The following is a 19258-nucleotide window of genomic DNA, read 5'->3' on the forward strand; positions in this document are numbered from 1 at the left end:
ATAAGAACATGGAAGGATGCTCAACATCATTAGTCATTAGAGAAGTGCAAATAAAAACCACAATGAATATCACGTCATACCCACTAGGGCAGCTGTAACCAAAAAGACAGATAACAAGTGTTAACAAGTATGTGTAAAAATTAGAAAACGTCAGTGAAAATGTACAATGGTGCAGTCACTTTGGAAAACAGTTTGGCAGTTCCTCTGAAAGTTAAACATAGAGTTATTACATAACCAAGCAATTCCACTCCTTGGTATATACCCAAGGGAAATGAAAATATATGTACATACAAAGACTTATGCATGAATGTTTATAGAAGCATTATTCATAATAGCCGAAAGGTGGGGAAAAAAACAAATGTTCATCAACTGATCAATGGATAAATAAAATACGGTATATCTGTAAAATGGGAAATTTTTCAACAATAAAAATGAATTAAGCACTGATACATGCTACAACATGGATGAACCTGGAATACCTGCTACATGAAAGAAGCCAGTCACAAAAGAAAGTATAGTGTATTATTTCATTCATGTGAAATATCCAGAATAGGCAAATCCATAAAGACAGAAAGCAAATTAGTGGCTACCTAGGGCTTAGGAGGGTGGTAGGAAAGGGATGGAGCATGACTGCTAATGAATATAAAGTTTCTTTTGGGGGTGATGAAATGTTGTCTGATTAGATAGTGGTGGTGGTTGCACAATTCTGTGAATATATTAAAAACCACTGACGTGCACATTTCAAATGGGTGAATATTATGGTATGTGAATTATATCTCAATAAAGTGGTTTGCTCTTTGTTTTTTTGGGTTTTTTTGGCTGGGTCGCGAGGCATGCGGGATCTTAGTTCCCTGACCAGGGATGGAACTCTTCCATACCCCCTGCAGTGGAAGGGCAGAGTCTTAACCACTGGACCCCCAGAGAAGTCCCGATATCTCAATAAAGATGTTTTTAAAAAGCTGACCATCTGCTTCTCTACTGGGTGTGTCTCTTGGCATTAGAGAAGGCCAAAAGTTTCTATAAACTTTTTAGAGAAGCTCAACTAGCTTTTTTTTTTATAAACTAAAGTTGACCCTTGAACAATGCAGGTTTTAACTGCACAGGTCCACTTACACATGGATTTTTTTTCAACAGTAAATACAACAGTACTACATGATCTACGGCTAGTGAATACGCAGATGCAGAAACTCACAGATACAGAAGAAGCAAACAGTATATATGGAAGGCTGACTGTAAGTTATACACAGATTTTCAACTGCGTGGAGGGTTGGTGCCCCAACTCTCGTGTTGTTCAAGGACCAACTGTAGTTCCTTTGCCATAGGAATATAGTCCGTGAATACATGCATAGTCCATGAATAGTCCAATACCAACTGATAGCTCACTGTTGACTGGTTTTATATCCCTCATCTAAGCATTTACATTGTCTGATGAGGCTGAGCCAGAGTGCTGATAAGTAAAGATAGAACTCCACCCTAGACAACCCCTTGCATTAGAGACCTCAGGTTCTGTAAGAATAATTACCTCAAATCAATTCAATGTGCAAGGCTTTGTCCCATATTTCATTAATTCTAAGAAATTCTGTACACTGAGGCCACTTGGAAGAAGTCATAGTTTTTATAACCTATTTACATATATCTCAATTTTCTACAGAATGATACTAATGTTATACTAGATAGAAATTATTAAGTGATACAGTTCATAAGTATCATGGACCAATAGCTGTAGATGCTTCATTTTAAAAAGTGACACTTTCAGAAAAGAAAGAGAGGAAAAAAAGGAAGAAAAAAGGAGTATAAGAGTAAAGAACTCAAGCCAATGGAATGCAAAATGATTATATCTTCCTTTTTATCACCCAATTATAATATGAATCATGCACACTATAATCAGTTATGTCACATGGCATTAGTTTTAATAAAGAACACAGCAAATTGACTTGAAAAGGCAAATAATACCTTCTGGGGGCGTCCCAATGCTGCCGCCAAGACCCAAAACTGCCATCTTGTGAATTCTCGGCTCCAGCATCACAGCAGATTCTTCTCCCCTTTCCCAGTGGGGTATTTTGACAGGCTCCAGGTGGACATTCTCCAGCCCATCTTCCTGCAGGTTTTGGTGCATGATTTGTATGGCTTTTTCTAGGCTCTTGGAACCACTGAGTCTGGGTCCAACAGTATCAACCAGAAGTGCCAGTCGCTCATAGGATCTGTTCTGGGCTTTACCGTAAACAGCAAGGTTGATGATTGCTTTCGCAACATCTCCATAGCAGGCTATTTCTTCTTTTATTTCTTGAAAAGTCCTCTGAGAGATGCCATTCCCATATACAGCTTTCCCAGAGTTCAGGGATAAAAGGTGAACAACACCAACAAATACGAAGACATGGAACTTCATTTTTTTTCCCAGTCTGTTTTCTTCCTAAAATAATCTAGGTAAGTAAGAAATATGTGTTAAGGGAAAAGAATCTCACAGCCATCTGCCCGTAACCCAGGGACTGCTTTTCAAACAGGATTCCCCTTCCCTTCTCAACTGTTGCCCAATTTCTACCATCAAATTCAGGCACCATAACTCCCAGGAATGAAGAAAAAAAGAGGCAATGATTGGCCTTATTGACAAGGTAGCATGTATTAAAACCACAAAATCACATGTTACCTAGCAATCAGTTTAAAATATGATAAAAGATTAAAATAAGAAGATAACTACGAAAGAGAGGAAGAAATAGAGGTAGCAGTGATAGGGCTAGGGCAGTGTTATCTGCTACCCCTTCTTGTAAACACAGTATGATCCAAATGTGTTTCAGAGTTCCCTCTACCTGATATGCTTCTCTCCTGTTTGCCTATTGAACTTATCCTTCGAGGCCCTTTCAGAGACGTCACCTCTTCTTGATGCTCTCCCTAACCCCACCCCTTCCACATTTAATCCTCACAACAGTTCTATGAAACAGTTTCTTATTATTGCCTTCATTTTAGAACTGAGGATCCTGGGGTAGCAAGAGATTAAGTAACTTGCCAAAGACACACAAAGGCTTTCCAGCTCTAGAGACCACGTTGTAAACAGTGCTAAAAGTATGTTTGTGGACCCATGCCAGTCCACGATTGTTTTTCACTAGTCTACGAAAGACAAACACAAAGATTAAGAGTAAACATATTCAGTAATGTGCAACACAGTAGCCAACAGTCCAATGTGGTTATTACAATTAAATTAAATAATCAGCTTCTCAGCCATACTAACTGCATTTCAAATGCTCAATAGCCACATGAGCTAGTGGCTGTTGTATTGGGCAGCACAGAAAGAACATTTCTATCATATAGAAAGTTCTGTTGAATAGCACTGGCTTAGACACCTTTATAGATAACTGATAGAACAACTATACATTTGTCAAATCTAATGACTAAAAACTGATGCTTCATTTTACTTTTCTACTTCACTATTATATTTTTCAAAAGTATCAGTCTGCAACAAATTCTAAGTTTAAAAATCTGGTCCTTCACCACAGATAATTTGAGAAGCACGGTCATAAACTACTATATTATAAGTATAAACTCCAAATTCAGGCAGCATACAAGGCCTTTCAAAATGTGTTTCCAACAGCCACTTCAACCTCATCTCTCCACCTGCCCGTCTAGAGTGAACACATATTCATTCTCATTCTCATTTCTTCTCTCTCTCCCTCTCTCTCCCTTTCTCTCTCTCTCACAGGCACACATACATAGCACTTGAAATGTGGCTAGTCCAAATTGAGATGTTTTGTACATGTAAAATACACACCTGATTTGATCTTTAAAATCAACTACTTCATACTTAAGTATAAAAAAAAACAAATATTTCAGATATATTGGATTAAATAAAATATATTATTATTAATCTCACCTATTTCTTTTTACTTTTTAATATAGCTATTAGAAATTTTTAACTTACATAATATTTATATTTATATTGGACAGTAATGTTCTAGCTGCACTGAACTGGACCCTGTTCTTCAAATACCCAGGCCCTTTTATAACTCTGGGTCTCTACATATGTTCATTCCCTTTTATTGCAAGGCCCTTCTCTTCACCCTGGCAAACGTCTATAATGAGAATGCATTAAAAATCACCTCTTCTGTGAAGCCTCACCAAACAATACCCCAGAGGTACGTGCACCATTTTCTGTGTTTCTACCATAATTAACTATATTATCAACAAATATATTTGTTTATAAATCTGTCTCTCCTGCTCTCAAAGTCAAATAGGGTAAATTATTCATCATTGTACCCATATATAGGCACTCTATACCTTTTTAAGAAGGAATGAATAAGCATTTAATCTCTCTAGGTTTCACCTCCGTAGAGTATAAGAGTACTTATCTTGCCTCTTTCACAAAGAAGCTGTAGGAATGTAAAACTTGCGATCATATTTAAAGTATTTTGAAAAACTATAAAAACTATACCTTGCTGCTGCTTTCTTTTTTATTATAACTACAGTTGACCCTTGAGTGACACAGGTCTGAACTTCCCAGGTCCACTTCTACACAGGTTTTTTTCCCATAAATACTACAGTACTACAAGATCCGAGGTTGGCTGAATCCGTGGATGCAGAACCGGATATGGAGCGCTGACTATGGGACTTCAGCATCCACAGAGGATCCTGGAACCAATACCCCTCCTTGTTCAAGGGTCAATGCATAGATTTTTCGTTTCTACAGTCACTATACTGATGCTTGTTTTAAAAGCTAAATTTTATTAAGCAATCAAAATATTTCACCAGATTGCAATTTATTCTTGAAAGTACATTTTTCAAATATATTTGGGAAAATGTTCTTGGGGCAAAAAAAGAAAAAAAGGTTAATAAGCCATCTATTAATTGACACTAAACACAAGTATCTACTTCTCATTAAAAGTTCTCTAAGTCTTCTGCAAACATTAATCAACGATTTCATAATACATTTCTAGTGATGGATTAGAATCATATTATGACAACATTGTAGAGATACAGGAGAGCTTAGGGATCCCTAGTCCATATCCTTGTTTCGCAGAAAGTTAATCAAGGCCTGCGTTGTGATTCCCAGGCAGCAGACAAACCAGCAACTACAATTAACAAGGTAAGTGGACCAGCTAACACATACTTTCTAAAAGATTAAGAATAGTTTTCTTCTAGGAAACTATATGCATTTACATATAATAGAAATTCAATGAAGGATACCCAAATACAGTCTGAGAAGCGAATACCTAGAATAAAATATATGTATACAGAGTAGCATCGGAACAAAGAGAAGAACAAAGGGGATCATGAAAAGCTATAGAGAAGACATAACATCTCAGGACAGGCTCAAGAAATGGCTCTGCAGGCAGAAAAGAGTGAATGGTATCCCTCAGAGCGCCACTAGAACATCATCTGTACGTCACATCCTGGTTAAAAGATATGTCCAGAAAATAACAGTGCCTGAGTCTATCATCTTTACATCTTTTTGCATGTATGTCAATTGAATTAACACATAACACATCATTTTGATAATAATATTTAATGCTTCTTAACATGGTCAGTTAAATTAATTTTGACACTAAAAAATGATATAATTATTTTAAAACAGAATTCGGTATCTGCGAGTGTTGTTCTGAGTATCTTAACTACACTGTTTCTTCAAATCCCACAAATGCAATAAGTGCTTATTTTTTAAAGTAGGTTAATTTAAAAGGTGATGATTTGTTACCTTTCAATGGATCAGTTTTTCCCTGAGTATAAAGTTTACTAAGATCAAACGCACAAAACAATGCATTACATGAGAAATCACCTAGAACACGTGACACAAGTAAACACTAAACACATGTTAGTTGACTCTAAACCTAGTTTTCTCTGGAATATAATCTCAAAATTACCTATGTAATTCTTGGCTAGAATGCATAATGATATATCTCTCCAATGGAGCACTACAAGAACATTTTTTTATTATTATTATTTTTAGAAAGGTATATTAGTCCAACTAAGATGTGTTTTCAGTAATAAATAGTAGAAAATAATAATTATAACTAACAGTCTATATTTGAGGAGGTAATAAAAATGAAACAAGATATTGCTATATCAAATTCCACTCAAGAAAAAAACAAAACATAATATGTAATTTAAAAACACAGGGGGGTCTGGGCAAGATGGCGGAAGAGTAAGACGCGGAGATCACCTTCCTTCCCACAGATACATTAGAAATACGTCTACACGTGGAACTGCTCCTACAGAACACCCACTGAACGCTGGCAGAAGACGTCAGACCTCCCAAAAGGCAAGAAACTCCCCACGTACGTGGGTAGGGCAAAAGAAAAAAGAAATAACAGAGACAAAAGAATAGGGACGGGACCCGCACCAGTGGGAGGGAGCTGTGAAGGAGGAAAGGTTTCCACACACTAGGAAGCCCCTTCGCGGGCAGAGACTGCAGGTGGCGGAGGGGGGAAGCTTCGGAGCCGCGGAGGACAGCGCAGCCACAGGGGTGCGGAGGGCAAAGCGGAGAGATTCCCGCACAGAGGCTCGGTGCCGAGCAGCACTCACCAGCCCAAGAGGCTTGTCTGCTCACCCACTGGGGCGGTGGTGGGGGGGCTGGGAGCTGAGCCTCGGGCTTCGGTCGGATCGCAGGGAGACGACTGCGGTTGGCTGCGTGAACACAGCCTGAAGGGATTAGCGCACCACAGCTAGCCAGGAGGGAGTCCGGGAAAAAGTCTGCAGCTGCCGAAGAGGCAAGAGACTTTTTCTTGCCTTTTTGTTTCGTGGTGCGCAAGGAGAGGGGATTCAGAGCGCCGCCTAAACGAACTCCAGAGACGGGCGCGAGCCGCAGCTATCAGCGCGGACCCCAGAGACGGGCATGAGACGCTAAGGCTGCTGCTGCTGCCACCAAGAAGCCTGTGTGCGAGCACAGGTCACTATCCACACCTCCCCTCCCGGGAGCCTGTGCAGCCCGCCACTGCCAAGGTCCCGTGATCCAGGGACAACTTTCCCGGGAGAACACACGGCACGCCTCAGGCTGCTGCAACGTCACGCTGGCCTCTGCCACCGCAGGCTCGCCCCGCATCCGTACCCCTCCCTCCCCCCAGCCTGAGTGAGCCAGAGCCCCCGAAGCAGCTGCTCCTTTAACCCCGTCCTGTGTGAGCGAAGAACAGACGCCCTCAGGCGACCTACACGCAGAGGCAGGTCCAAATCCAAAGCTGAACCCCGGGAGCTGTACAAACAAAGAAGAGAAAGGGAAATTTCTCCCAGCAGCCTCAGAAGCAGCGGATTAAAGCTCCACAAACAACCTGATGTACCTGCATCTGTTGAATACCTGAATAGACAACGAATCATCCCAAATTCAGGAGGTGGACCTTGGGGAGCAGGATATATTAGTTTTTCCCCTTTTCCTTTTTTTGTGAGTGTATATGTGTATGCTTCTGGGTGAGATTTTGTCTGTATAACTTTGCTTTCACCATTTGTCCTAGGGTTCGGTCCGTCCGTTTTTTTTTGTTTTGTTTTGTTTTTACTTAAAAAATTTTTTTCTTAGTAATATTTTTCTTATTTGTTACTTTAAAAAATTAAAAAAAATTTTTTTCTTAATTTTTTTCTTATTTTCATTATAAAAATTAATAAATTTATTTTTAAAAATTAAAAAAAATTTTTCTTAATAAATTTTTTCTTAATAATTTTTTTTCTTCTTTTTTATTACAATAGCTTTATTTTACTTTGTTTTATTTTATTTTATCCTCTTGCTTTCTTTCTTTCTATTTTTTCTCCCTTTTACTCTGAGCCGTGTGGATGAAAGGCTCTTGGTGCTCCAGCCAGGCATCAGGTGGGAGAGCCCACTTCAGGACACTGGTCCACAAGAGACCTCCCAGCTCCATGTAATACCAAATGGCAAAAATCTCTCAGAGATCTCCATCTCAACATCAAGACCCAGCTTCACTCAACGACCAGCAAGCTAGAGTGCTGGACACCCTATGCCAAACAACTTGCAAGACTGGAACACATCCCCATCCATTAGCAGAGAGGCTGCCTAAAATCATAATAAGGCCACAGACACCCCAAAACACACCACCAGACGTGGACGTGCCCACCAGAAAGATAAGATCCAGCCTCATTCACCAGAACACAGGCACTAGTCCCCTCCACCAGGAAGCCTACACAACCCACTGAACCAACCCTAGCCACTGGGGACAGATACCAAAAACAACGGGAACTACGAACCTGCAGCCTGTGAAAAGGAGACTCCAAACACAGTAAGATAAGCAAAATGAGAAGACAGAAAAACACAGCAGATGAAGGAGCAGGGTCAAAACACACCAGACCTAACAAATGAAGAGGAAATAGGCAGTCTACCTGAAAAAGAATTCAGAATAATGATAGTAAAGATGATCAAAAATCTTGGAAATAGAATAGACAAAATGCAAGAAACATTTAACAAGGACGTAGAAGAACTAAAGAGGAACCAAGCAACGATGAAAAACACAATAAATGAAATGAAAAATACTCTAGATGGGATCAAAAGCAGAATAACTGAGGCAGAAGAACGGATAAATGACATGGAAGATAAAATGGTGGAAATAACTACTGCAGAGCAGGATAAAGAAAAAAGAATGAAAAGAACTGAGGACAGTCTCAGAGACCTCTGGGACAACATTAAACGCACCAACATTCGAATTATAGGGGTGCCAGAAGAAGAAGAGAAAAAGAAAGGGACTGAGAAAATATCTGAAGAGATTATAGTTGAAAACTTCCCTAATATGGGAAAGGAAATAGTTAATCAAGTCCTGGAAGCACAGAGAGTCCCATACAGGATAAACCCAAGGAGAAACACGCCAAGACACATATTAATCAAACTGTCAAAAATTAAATATAAAGAAAACATATTAAAAGCAACAAGGGAAAAACAACAAATAACACACAAGGGAATCCCCATAAGGTTAACAGCTGATCTTTCAGCAGAAACTCTGCAAGCCAGAAGGGAGTGGCAGGATATACTTAAAGTGATGAAGGACAAAAACCTACAACCAAGATTACTCTACCCAGCAAGGATCTCATTCAGATTTGATGGAGAAATTGAAACCTTTACAGACAAGCAAAAGCTGAGAGAGTTCAGCACCACCAAACCAGCTTTACAACATATGCTAAAGGAACTTCTCTAGGCAAGAAACACAAGAGAAGGAAAACACCTACAATAACAAACCCAAAACATTTAAGAAAATGGGAATAGGAACATACATATCGATAATTACCCTAAATGTAAATGGATTAAATGCTCCCACCAAAAGACACAGGCTGGCTGAATGGATACAAAAACAAGACCCGTATATATGCTGTCTACAAGAGACCCACTTCAGACCTAGGGACCCATACAGACTGAAAGTGAGGGGATGGAAAAAGATATTCCATGCAAATGGAAATCATAAGAAAGCTGGAGTAGCAATTCTCATATCAGACAAAATAGACTTTAAAATAAAGACTATTACAAGAGACAAAGAAGGACACTATATAATGATCAAGGGATCGATCCAAGAAGAAGGTTTAACAATTGTAAATATTTATGCACCCAACATAGGTGCACCTCAATACATAAGGCAGGTACTAACAGCCATAAATGGGGAAATCAACAGTAACACAATGATAGTAGGGGACTTTAACACCCCACTTTCACCAATGAACAGATCATCCAAAATGAAAATAAATAAGGAAACACAAGCTTTAAATGATACATTAAACAAGATGGACTTAATTGATATTTATAGGACATTCCACCCAAAAACAACAGAATACACATTTTTCTCAAGTGCTCATGGAACATCCTCTAGGATAGATCATGTCTTGGGTCACAAATCAAGCCTTGGTAAATTTAAGAAAATTGAAATCCTATCAAGTATCTTTTCCGACCACAAAGCTATGAGACTAGATATCAATTACAGAAAAAGATCTGTAAAAAATACAAACACATGGAGGCTACACAATACACTACTTAATAACGAAGTGATCACTGAAGAAATCAAAGGGGAAATCAAAAAATACCTAGAAACAAATGACAATGGAGACACGACGACCCAAAACCTATGGGATGCAGCAAAAGCAGTTCTAAGAGGGAAGTTATAGCAATACAAGCTTACATCAAGAAACAGGAAACATCTCGAATAAACAACCTAACCTTGCACCTAAAGCAATTAGAGAAAGAACAAAAAAACCCCAAAGTTAGCAGAAGGAAAGAAATCATAAAGATCACATCAGAAATAAATGAAAAAGAAATGAAGGAAACGATTGCAAAGATCAATAAAACTAAAAGCTGGTTCTTTGGGAAGATAAACAAAATTGATAAACCATTAGCCAGACTCATCAGGAAAAAGAGGGAGAGCACTCAAATCAATAAAATTAGAAATGAAAAAGGAGAAGTTACAACAGACACTGCAGAAATACAAAGCATCCTAAGAGACTACTACAAGCAACTCTATGCCAATAAAATGGACAACCTGGAAGAAATGGACAAATTCTTAGAAATGTACAACCTGCCAAGACTGAACCAGGAAGAAATAGAAAATATGAACAGACCAATCACAACCACTGAAATTGAAACTGTGATTAAAAATCTTCTAACAAACAAAAACCCAAGACCAGATGGCTTCACACGCGAATTCTATCAAACATTTAGAGAAGAGCTAACACCTATCCTTCTCAAACTCTTCCAAAATATTGCAAAGGGAGGAACACTCCCAAACTCATTCTACGAGGCCACCATCACCCTGATACCATAACCAGACAAAGATGTCACAAAGAAAGAAAACTACAGGCCAATATCACTGATGAACACAGATGCAAAAATCCTCAACAAAATACTAGCAAACAGAATCCAACACCACATTAAAAGGATCATACACCATGATCAAGTGGGGTTTATCGCAGGAATACAAGGATTCTTCAATATACGCAAATCAATCAACGTGATACATCATATTAACAAATTGAAGGAGAAAAACCATATGATCATCTCAATAGATGCAGAGAAAGCTTTCGACAAAATTCAACACCCATTTATGATAAAAACCCTCCAGAAAGTAGGCATAGAGAGAACTTTCCTCAACATAATAAAGGCCATATATGACAAACCCACAGCCAACATTGTCCTCAATGGTGAAAAACTGAAACCATTTCCACTAAGATCAGGAACAAGACAAGGTTGCCCACTCTCACCACTATTATTCAACATAGTTTTGGAAGTTTTAGCCACAGCGATCAGAGAAGAAAAAGAAATAAAAGGAATCCAAATTGGAAAAGAAGAAGTAAAGCTGTCACTGTTTGCAGATGACATGATACTATACATAGAGAATCCTAAAGATGCTATCAGAAAACTACTAGAGATAATCAATGAATTTGGTAAAGTAGCAGGATACAAAATTAATGCACAGAAATCTCTGGCATTCCTATACACTACCACCAAAAAATCTGAAAGAGAAATTAAGAAAACACTTCCGTTTACCATTGCAACAAAAAGAATAAAATACCTAGGAATAAACCTACCTAAGGAGACAAAAGACCTGTATGCAGAAAATTATAAGACACTGATGAAAGAAATTAAAGATGATACAAATAGATGGAGAGACAGACCATGTTCTTGGATTGGAAGAATCAACATTGTGAAAATGACTCTACTACCCAAAGCAATCTACAGATTCAATGCAATCCCTATCAAACTGCCAATGGCATTTTTCACAGAACTAGAACAAAAAATTTCACAATTTGTATGGAAACACAAAAGACCCCGAATAGCCAAAGCAATCTTGAGAACGAAAAATAGAGCTGGAGGAATCAGGCTCCCTGACTTCAGACTATATTACAAAGCTACAGTAATCAAGACAGTTTGGTACTAGCACAAAAACAGAAACATAGATCAGTGGAACAGGATAGAAAGCGCAGAGATAAACCCGCGCACATATGGTCACCTTATCTGTGATAAAGGAGGCAAGCATATACAGTGGAGAAAAGACAGCCTCTTCAATAAGTGGTGCTGGGAAAACTGGACAGGTACATGTCAAAGTATGAAGTTAGAACACTCCCTGACACCATGCACAAAAATAAACTCAAAATGGATTAAAGACCTAAGTGTAAGGCCAGACACTATCAAACTCTTAGAGGAAAACATAGGTAGAACACTCTATGACATACATCACAGCAAGATTCTTTTTGACCCAGCTCCCAGAGAAATGGAAATAAGAACACAAATAAACAAATGGGACCTAATGAAACTTAAAAGCTTTTGCACAGCAAAGGAAACCATAAACAAGACCAAAAGACAACCCTCAGTATGGGAGAAAATATTTGCAAATGAAGCAAGTGACAAAGGATTAATCTCCAAGATTTACAAGCAGCTCATGCAGATCAATATCAAAAAAACAAAGAATCCAATCCAAAAATGGTCAGAAGACCTAAATAGACATTTCTCCAAAGAAGATATACAGATTGCCAACAGACACATTAAAGAATGCTCAACAACATTAATCATTAGAGAAATGCAAATCAAAACTACAATGAGATATCATCTCACACCGGTCAGAATGGCCATCATCAAAAAATCTAGAAACAATAAATGCTGGAGAGGGTGTGGAGAAAAGGGAACAAACACTCTTGCACTGTTGGTGGGAATGTAAATTGATACAGCCACTATGGAGAACAGTATGGAGGTTCCTTAAAAAACTAAAAATAGAACTACCATAAGGCCCAGCAATCCCACTACTGGGCATATACCCTGAGAATACCATAATTCAAAAAGAGTCATGTACCAAAATGTTCATTGCAGCTCTATTTACAATAGCCAGTACATGGAAGCAACCTAAGTGTCCATTATCGGATGAATGGATAAAGAAGATGTGGCACATATATACAATGGAATATTACTCAGCCATAAAAAGAAACAAAATGGAGGTATTTGTAGTGAGGTGGATGGAGTTAGAGTCTGTCATACAGAGTGAAGTAAGTCAGAAAGAGAAAAACAAATACAGTATGCTAACACATATATATGGAATCTAAGGAAAAAAAAAAAAAAAGAAAGGTCATGAAGAACCTAGTGGCAAGTCGGGAATAAAGACACAGACCTACTACAGAATGGACTTGAGGATATGGGGAGGGGGAGGGGTAAGATGTGACAGGGTGAGAGAGTGGCATGGACATATATACACTACCAAATGTAAAATAGATAGCTAGTGGGAAGCAGCCACATAGCACAGGGAGATCAGCTCGGTGCTTTGTGACCACCTAGAGGGGTTGGATAGGGAGGGTGGGAGGGAGGGAGACGCAAGAGGGAAGAGATATGGGAACATATGTATATGTATAACTGATTCACTTTGTTATAAAGCAGAAACTAACACACCATTGTAAAGCAATTATACTCCAATAAAGATGTTAAAAAAAAATAAAAATAAATTAATAAATAAAAATAACAATAGGATTAAAAAAAATAAAAACACAGGGACTATACATAATTTGTACAAATCTGATACATAATTTGTACATTCCTAGCAAGAAATAGAGGATTATAATAAAAATTTAAAAAGTGAAATATACAGACAGAATAAGATTAAATAAAAGCCAATAATCAAGGACAACTTGAAGAAATTCTCTCCTAATTCACAGATTTAGGATCACCATACAACAAGAAATTCATTCTAGAACTGGAGTCAATCCGAGTGAGAAGGATGATCAAAGACACCAGTATATTTGCATGAAAGGACTAAAACACTAGCCCTCCCCAGTGTGAAAAGACAGGCCAAAAGTAGAAATATTTTGTTGTATAAAATCAAGAAGGGTTTGGAAAACATGAATACAGATTTACTCGCCAAATCTTTTCATACTTGTACCAGGGGATAGCCCTAGTATCTCAGAGCTAATTTTAGGAAAATCAAAATGTACAGTTTTACACAGTAAGTGATAAACATGTAAACAGTTTACCTAAGAAAAAAAGAGGATCTGGATAAAATCATGAATGATACAGTCATTGGAGCTGAACCCTTTTAAATCTACCACACAATATTGGCACCACACTGACCTAAGTATAGTTTCCTATGGGATCACCAGGAGGGTTTGCTGATCTGAAAGACTGTTAGTCTGCCCTAGCTCAGAGATAGAAAATGTCCCTATACAGTCATTTCAGTCAAATAAAATTAAGCAAGCTATGGTATTTTTCTATAGTCTGCAAGGGGAGTAAACAATTCTATGGTGATCAACAAAGACAAACAGAATTATTGATCTCAAACATTTCCACTTTATAATTGTAAATGGTGCTTTGTTTTGGGTCATAACTTCATTTCCCCAGTCATTTAACAAAAATGTATTGAGCACCTTACCTATAAGCACCAAAGACACAATTTAAAGATAATATCCATACCCTCAAAGAGCCACCAAGTATAATAAAGAGACAGATAATGTGAAAACCCTATAACTGAGGTGGTTACAAGCTTCTGTGAAAACAAACTGGAGGAGGGGATTAGGAGGAGTTTCCTGATGGCATGTGAAAAAGGCGAGAGTGGCACTGAAGGAAAGATAACCCAACAGAAAAAACAAACCATGCAAAGACACAGAGGCTTTACAAAACATGGGCTATGGAGAAAATGGCAAGGAGTTGGATGATAAGTAGGGGTAAATGGTGGAAGATACAGCAATGATGGAAGGAATTATTCCCCAAGGTCTGACTAAAAAGGTCTACTGTGTGAAGCTTCAAAGTGGAACACAAACCCCCAGGGCGCTGTAACAGGGGACTTAATGAACAGTTCCCACCCCTTATGCAGCCAGGAAAAGGAAAGAAGGAAGGGATTCAGGGAAAGAGGGAAGCGGCGGGTGGGGGGTGGAAGAAGGAAGGAAGGAAAGATAGTTTTCTTTCTGATCTTCACTATGACCTGCTCCTTAGCACAAAGAATCTACACAGATTCCACATCAGGACAAGGACAGCATGTGAAGTTCCTCAAAATCCCCAAACAAGCCACTACTTATTACCTATGTGGTTATTCCTTGGAATTTTCACAGAGGAAAAAGTAACCCATGGTTACAAAAGATGCATTAGTCAAATATTTCACTTACAAAAACACTCAAGATTTTATTTATTTAAAATCCCTAAAATACTAATAATAACCCAATTGACCAAAAAAAAAAAAAAAATCTAGCACACTCTTGAGCAAATTATAGGACACTTGAAATGTCTAAACTTAAACTGTAAAACATTTTTTAAAAATACTCTATTTTTATACACAGAAGTTTGAAGTCATTGTTCCTTTACTTGAATTCAAACTGGGGGAATATTAAATGTTATACTCTTCAAAATCTTAAACAACTATTTCTAAAACTCATGCTGTATCATGCCTTTGAATTCAGAAAGTTATATATTCAAAGGAAACTTTGGAGCACTATTTGAAAAAAAGACTTTCTTTTCATATATTGTGTTCATGATCCACAGTTACAGATTATCTTTTTCACAAAAAGAGATAAAATTGAAATGTCATTTTCATTCTTTTCTACTTAAATTTGGAAGGAAACTTAAGCAAAACCAACTTTTCGTCTGCTGTGAATTACATTCTAATAATAGGTTTATATTTTGAGAAAACAAAACAAAACCCTTTGCTTCTATTTCTAAATCTTTTTCCTAAAATATTATTGTTTGAAAAGGTCTCAGGCTATGATAGAAATGCCAGGATGAATAGATTAAGTGAAGTGGAAAAGAACACAATGAAAAGAGAATGTGCTGAAAGACAGAAGGAGTAAGATTTAGGAACTGAGATTTTTATCAACTTTTTTATTGTGTCACTTTTTTAAAGACTGCATATACTACTTACATGAAGACTTAGATATTTCCCCTAAACCTACCATTGCTGAAAAGGATTCACCGATATAAATTTAACTCTTCATCTTCAGCCTAGATTGTGTAACAGATATAATGGCCAGAAATGCCAAATCCTAGCTCAGACACTGGCACATCAAAGTTCACTTCCTGACTCCCACTAACGCTCCTAGATTTATAATTAGCCCTTTAACCATCTTAAGGAAGATTCTTTCCTTTATTAAATTCGAAGTTCAAACAATAGTGGGCTTCTACTTTCCAAAGCTTATATCCCAATTATTCATTCAGTCCTTCAAGAAAGCTCACTGAGAACTTACTATCTGCCAGGAACTGTGCAAGAATTTGGAGAAGACATAAAATTAAGCAAGACTCAGTTCCTACTATTAGTAGGCACTGTTAATTATTTAATATCCATCCCTCCCTTTTCTTGCTAACCAAACCTGGATTTTATTTGGGGTCAAAGTGTCCAGCCCCATTAATCTAGGCCAGTTGTTCTTAATATGGATGGCAGTAGTCCTAGGAGATGTTCTGTATATGCAGTGGGGGGGGGGGGGAGCATTTTTGGTTGTCACAAAGGTGTGGAGGTCCTACTAGGAATTAGTGCGCAGAGGCCAGGGACACTAGACATACTGCTATGGGGGGGAAAATCCTGTCTACTAAGAACTCTCCTATATTCCATAAAGATTTTTTTTAATGTGAAAACCTATTATTTGAGACTTACACACAAAAATAGTTCCTGTGCAGTTTTAATGCAAGTTGACTTTTTCAAAAAGCAGCTACCATGTATATCAAGGGAGGACTACACGTGTTTTGCTCAGGATTTTACCAAGAGCTGTTCATCGTTTCAGTGAAACACCGATGACGACGCTGCTCCTGGTACTGGAAACACTGTCACCACAGTGTCACCTGGGCCCGACTGCATTTGTTGCTGTCACATTCACCATGCAAGCATCTGACTACTTCATTACGTCATCTAGTGCAGTCATGCCTGGGAATGTATGTTTTGAAGTACTTTATTATAAAGTACTTTCCTTTAATGGTTCCTTTACATGACAGGATAGCACACTGATTTACTTGAAAATATGTGGAAGCATATTATCTATGATGCTTAATTCAGGATAATAAAGCAAGCATTATAAATTATTTGTTTTGCTTTTTTTTTTTAAAGAGGCATTGCATCTAATAGGATGGAAAACTAGTGATTTAAGTGAATTCAACAATTCTCTTCCTCACTCTTCCAGCCTACCTTTTAGCCGGAGGAGGCCCTGTGATCCAGTTCTACTCAAAGATACTCAAACGGAAGCAGCTGACAAGAAAATGGCCACAATTCTAGAGCTGCATCAGCTACTTTGTAACCATGAGGGCAAGTCCAAGAGTACTGGTCCTGACATCACTGAGCAGCTAAACCAACAGGGGCACCGCCAATTTGTCTGTTACACGAGAAAAATAAACTCCATTTGTTATTGCCACTGTTAGCTGGATTTTCTATTCCTTAAAGCTGTGATTATATTTCCAACTGCTATAGTACTTTCAGGGCCTCTTGGGGATCCACAATTAAATATAGTGTTTATACTAACTCTAACACCATAAGTGTAATAGGGAAGAACATATCTGACTCCATATTGGATCTGTTTCTTTTACTTTAACCTTTGTATTCTATTGCTTTTGCTTCAAGTTAATGTTGCCTATAGCCTGAAATATACAGGATAGCCCATTCTCAAGGTTCTGACCTTTAAAGGTTTAACACTTTGCCATTCACATAGAGATAAAAAGTTGCAGAACAGAGAATAACACTTGTCTTGTTGGAGGTTTACAGGAACACTGTGACCTGACCTAAGAGGGCAGCTGCAAGAACAAAGGATTCCGACACCAAGGAGTTTGCAGCAACCAACAATACCCCCTCCCTTTTGAGTATAAAAGAAGCCTGAATTCTGACTCTGGTAAGACGGTTCTCTGAGACACTAATCCACCACCTTCTTGGTCTACTGGCTTTCCAAATAAAGTCACTAGTCCTTGCCCCAGCAACTCTTCTCGATTGACTGGCCTGTTGGGTGGCGAGCAGTACAAGCTTGTACTCAGTACCATAAGCAAGGCCTAGGAGCCGGCATATGGTCTACCTAGACTTCCCATGTGCACCTAAACTCTAAATATCCAACACCAAACTCAGAATCTTGCCTTCCAAACCTGCTCTTGTTCCCCGCCTCTAGTCAGTAAGTTAGAAACTGCAGTGTGTTGTTGGATTCTTCCCTCTCCCTCAGGGAAACAGGTGAACAGTTGGCAAGTCCTGTAACTCCACCTTCAGATTCTTTCTTGACCCATTTCCCTCCTCTCCACCCTTACCATCACTTCCCTAGCTCAGAACCTCATTATCTTTCATCTGAAACCCTTCCACATGCATCTCCCTGCCTTAAACTCAGGTCCCTTTCCAATCCGTGTTTCATACTGCCACCAGCTTTATCTAGGGAGCCAAATCGAATGACTCCTTGGCTGAAAGCATCTGTTGTCCCGTTTACTGTTCAGTGTTCTGGATGTGGCTTTCTTCACAATCCTTCCCTGTCGTTCCCCTCCCCCCCCCACCCCGATGGTGCAGCCCTAATGGGTGTTTACCATTCCTTGAAGTCACAGAACACTCTTTACACCTAATTTTGCTCATGCTGTTCCCTCTGCCAAAAATGCCCTTTCATCTTTTCTCCACTTGGAGAAATCATGATCATGACCAAGGTCCTGCTCATCTGTCCCTAGCTCCAGACAGAACCATTTGCTGCCTTTTCAGTAGTGCACTGCATGCTACGTGTCTTTGTGTCTGTCACCCTGCTGGACTATACATCACTTAATAGCAATAATATTTTACTTTTATAAAATTCACCAAGCACGTTCTCTGAAAGGAATGTGTTTTGTATACTAAGCAAAGAGCACAATACCTGTCAATAAACATTTATAGAATAAATGAATAAATTCATCAAACAAGTAGTTATATTTCACAACAGAAGTACACAGCTCTGATTCATCACTTTAATGATTACTTTTCCTGCATCAGACACTAGTTTGCGCCTTTAAACTACAGCATATTCACAACTTTCTTTCATAAAGGGAGTCAAGAGACCTGGGACTTGGTCCTGGCTGCCCACCCTCTAGACGCATGGACCTTGAACAATTGATTCGAAGTCTTTCTTTATGTGTAAAATAAAGGGTTGCATTCCAGCTCTAACATTCTATCATGGATTTTCTTAAATATTTAATATCAATCACACTTTTCTTTACACTCCATATTAGCACATGAATAAATCACCTTATCCCATTTTGTCTCCTCCCACCAGCCAACTGAAATTGAACTCACAAAGGTCATTAAGGATGCCCTTGTTCCTAAATCCAATAACAACATTTCAGTTCCTATCGTACTTAACATCTGGAACATTTAACATTGTGGACAACCTCTCCTTTTCCAAATACTCTTCTTTCTATATTTCTACTCTCCTT

General features: G+C 38.4%; 1 protein-coding gene across 9 annotated transcripts in view; it reads right to left on the reverse strand.

Moving 5' to 3' along the window:
* CPQ (carboxypeptidase Q) overlaps positions 1-19258 on the reverse strand; it is a 500068-nt gene that overhangs the window by 385257 nt on the left and 95553 nt on the right. For all 9 annotated transcript variants that reach the window (XM_082364351.1, XM_082364352.1, XM_082364348.1 and 6 more), the window contains exon 2: positions 1954-2420. In XM_082364351.1, the coding sequence (XP_082220477.1) occupies positions 1954-2386 (433 nt within the window). In that variant the 5' untranslated portion in view covers positions 2387-2420. The remainder of the gene's footprint in view (positions 1-1953; positions 2421-19258) is intronic.

Source organism: Balaenoptera borealis (genome assembly GCF_965194805.1).
Source record: "Balaenoptera borealis genome assembly, chromosome: 17".
NCBI classification, from domain to species: Eukaryota; Metazoa; Chordata; class Mammalia; order Artiodactyla; family Balaenopteridae; genus Balaenoptera; species Balaenoptera borealis.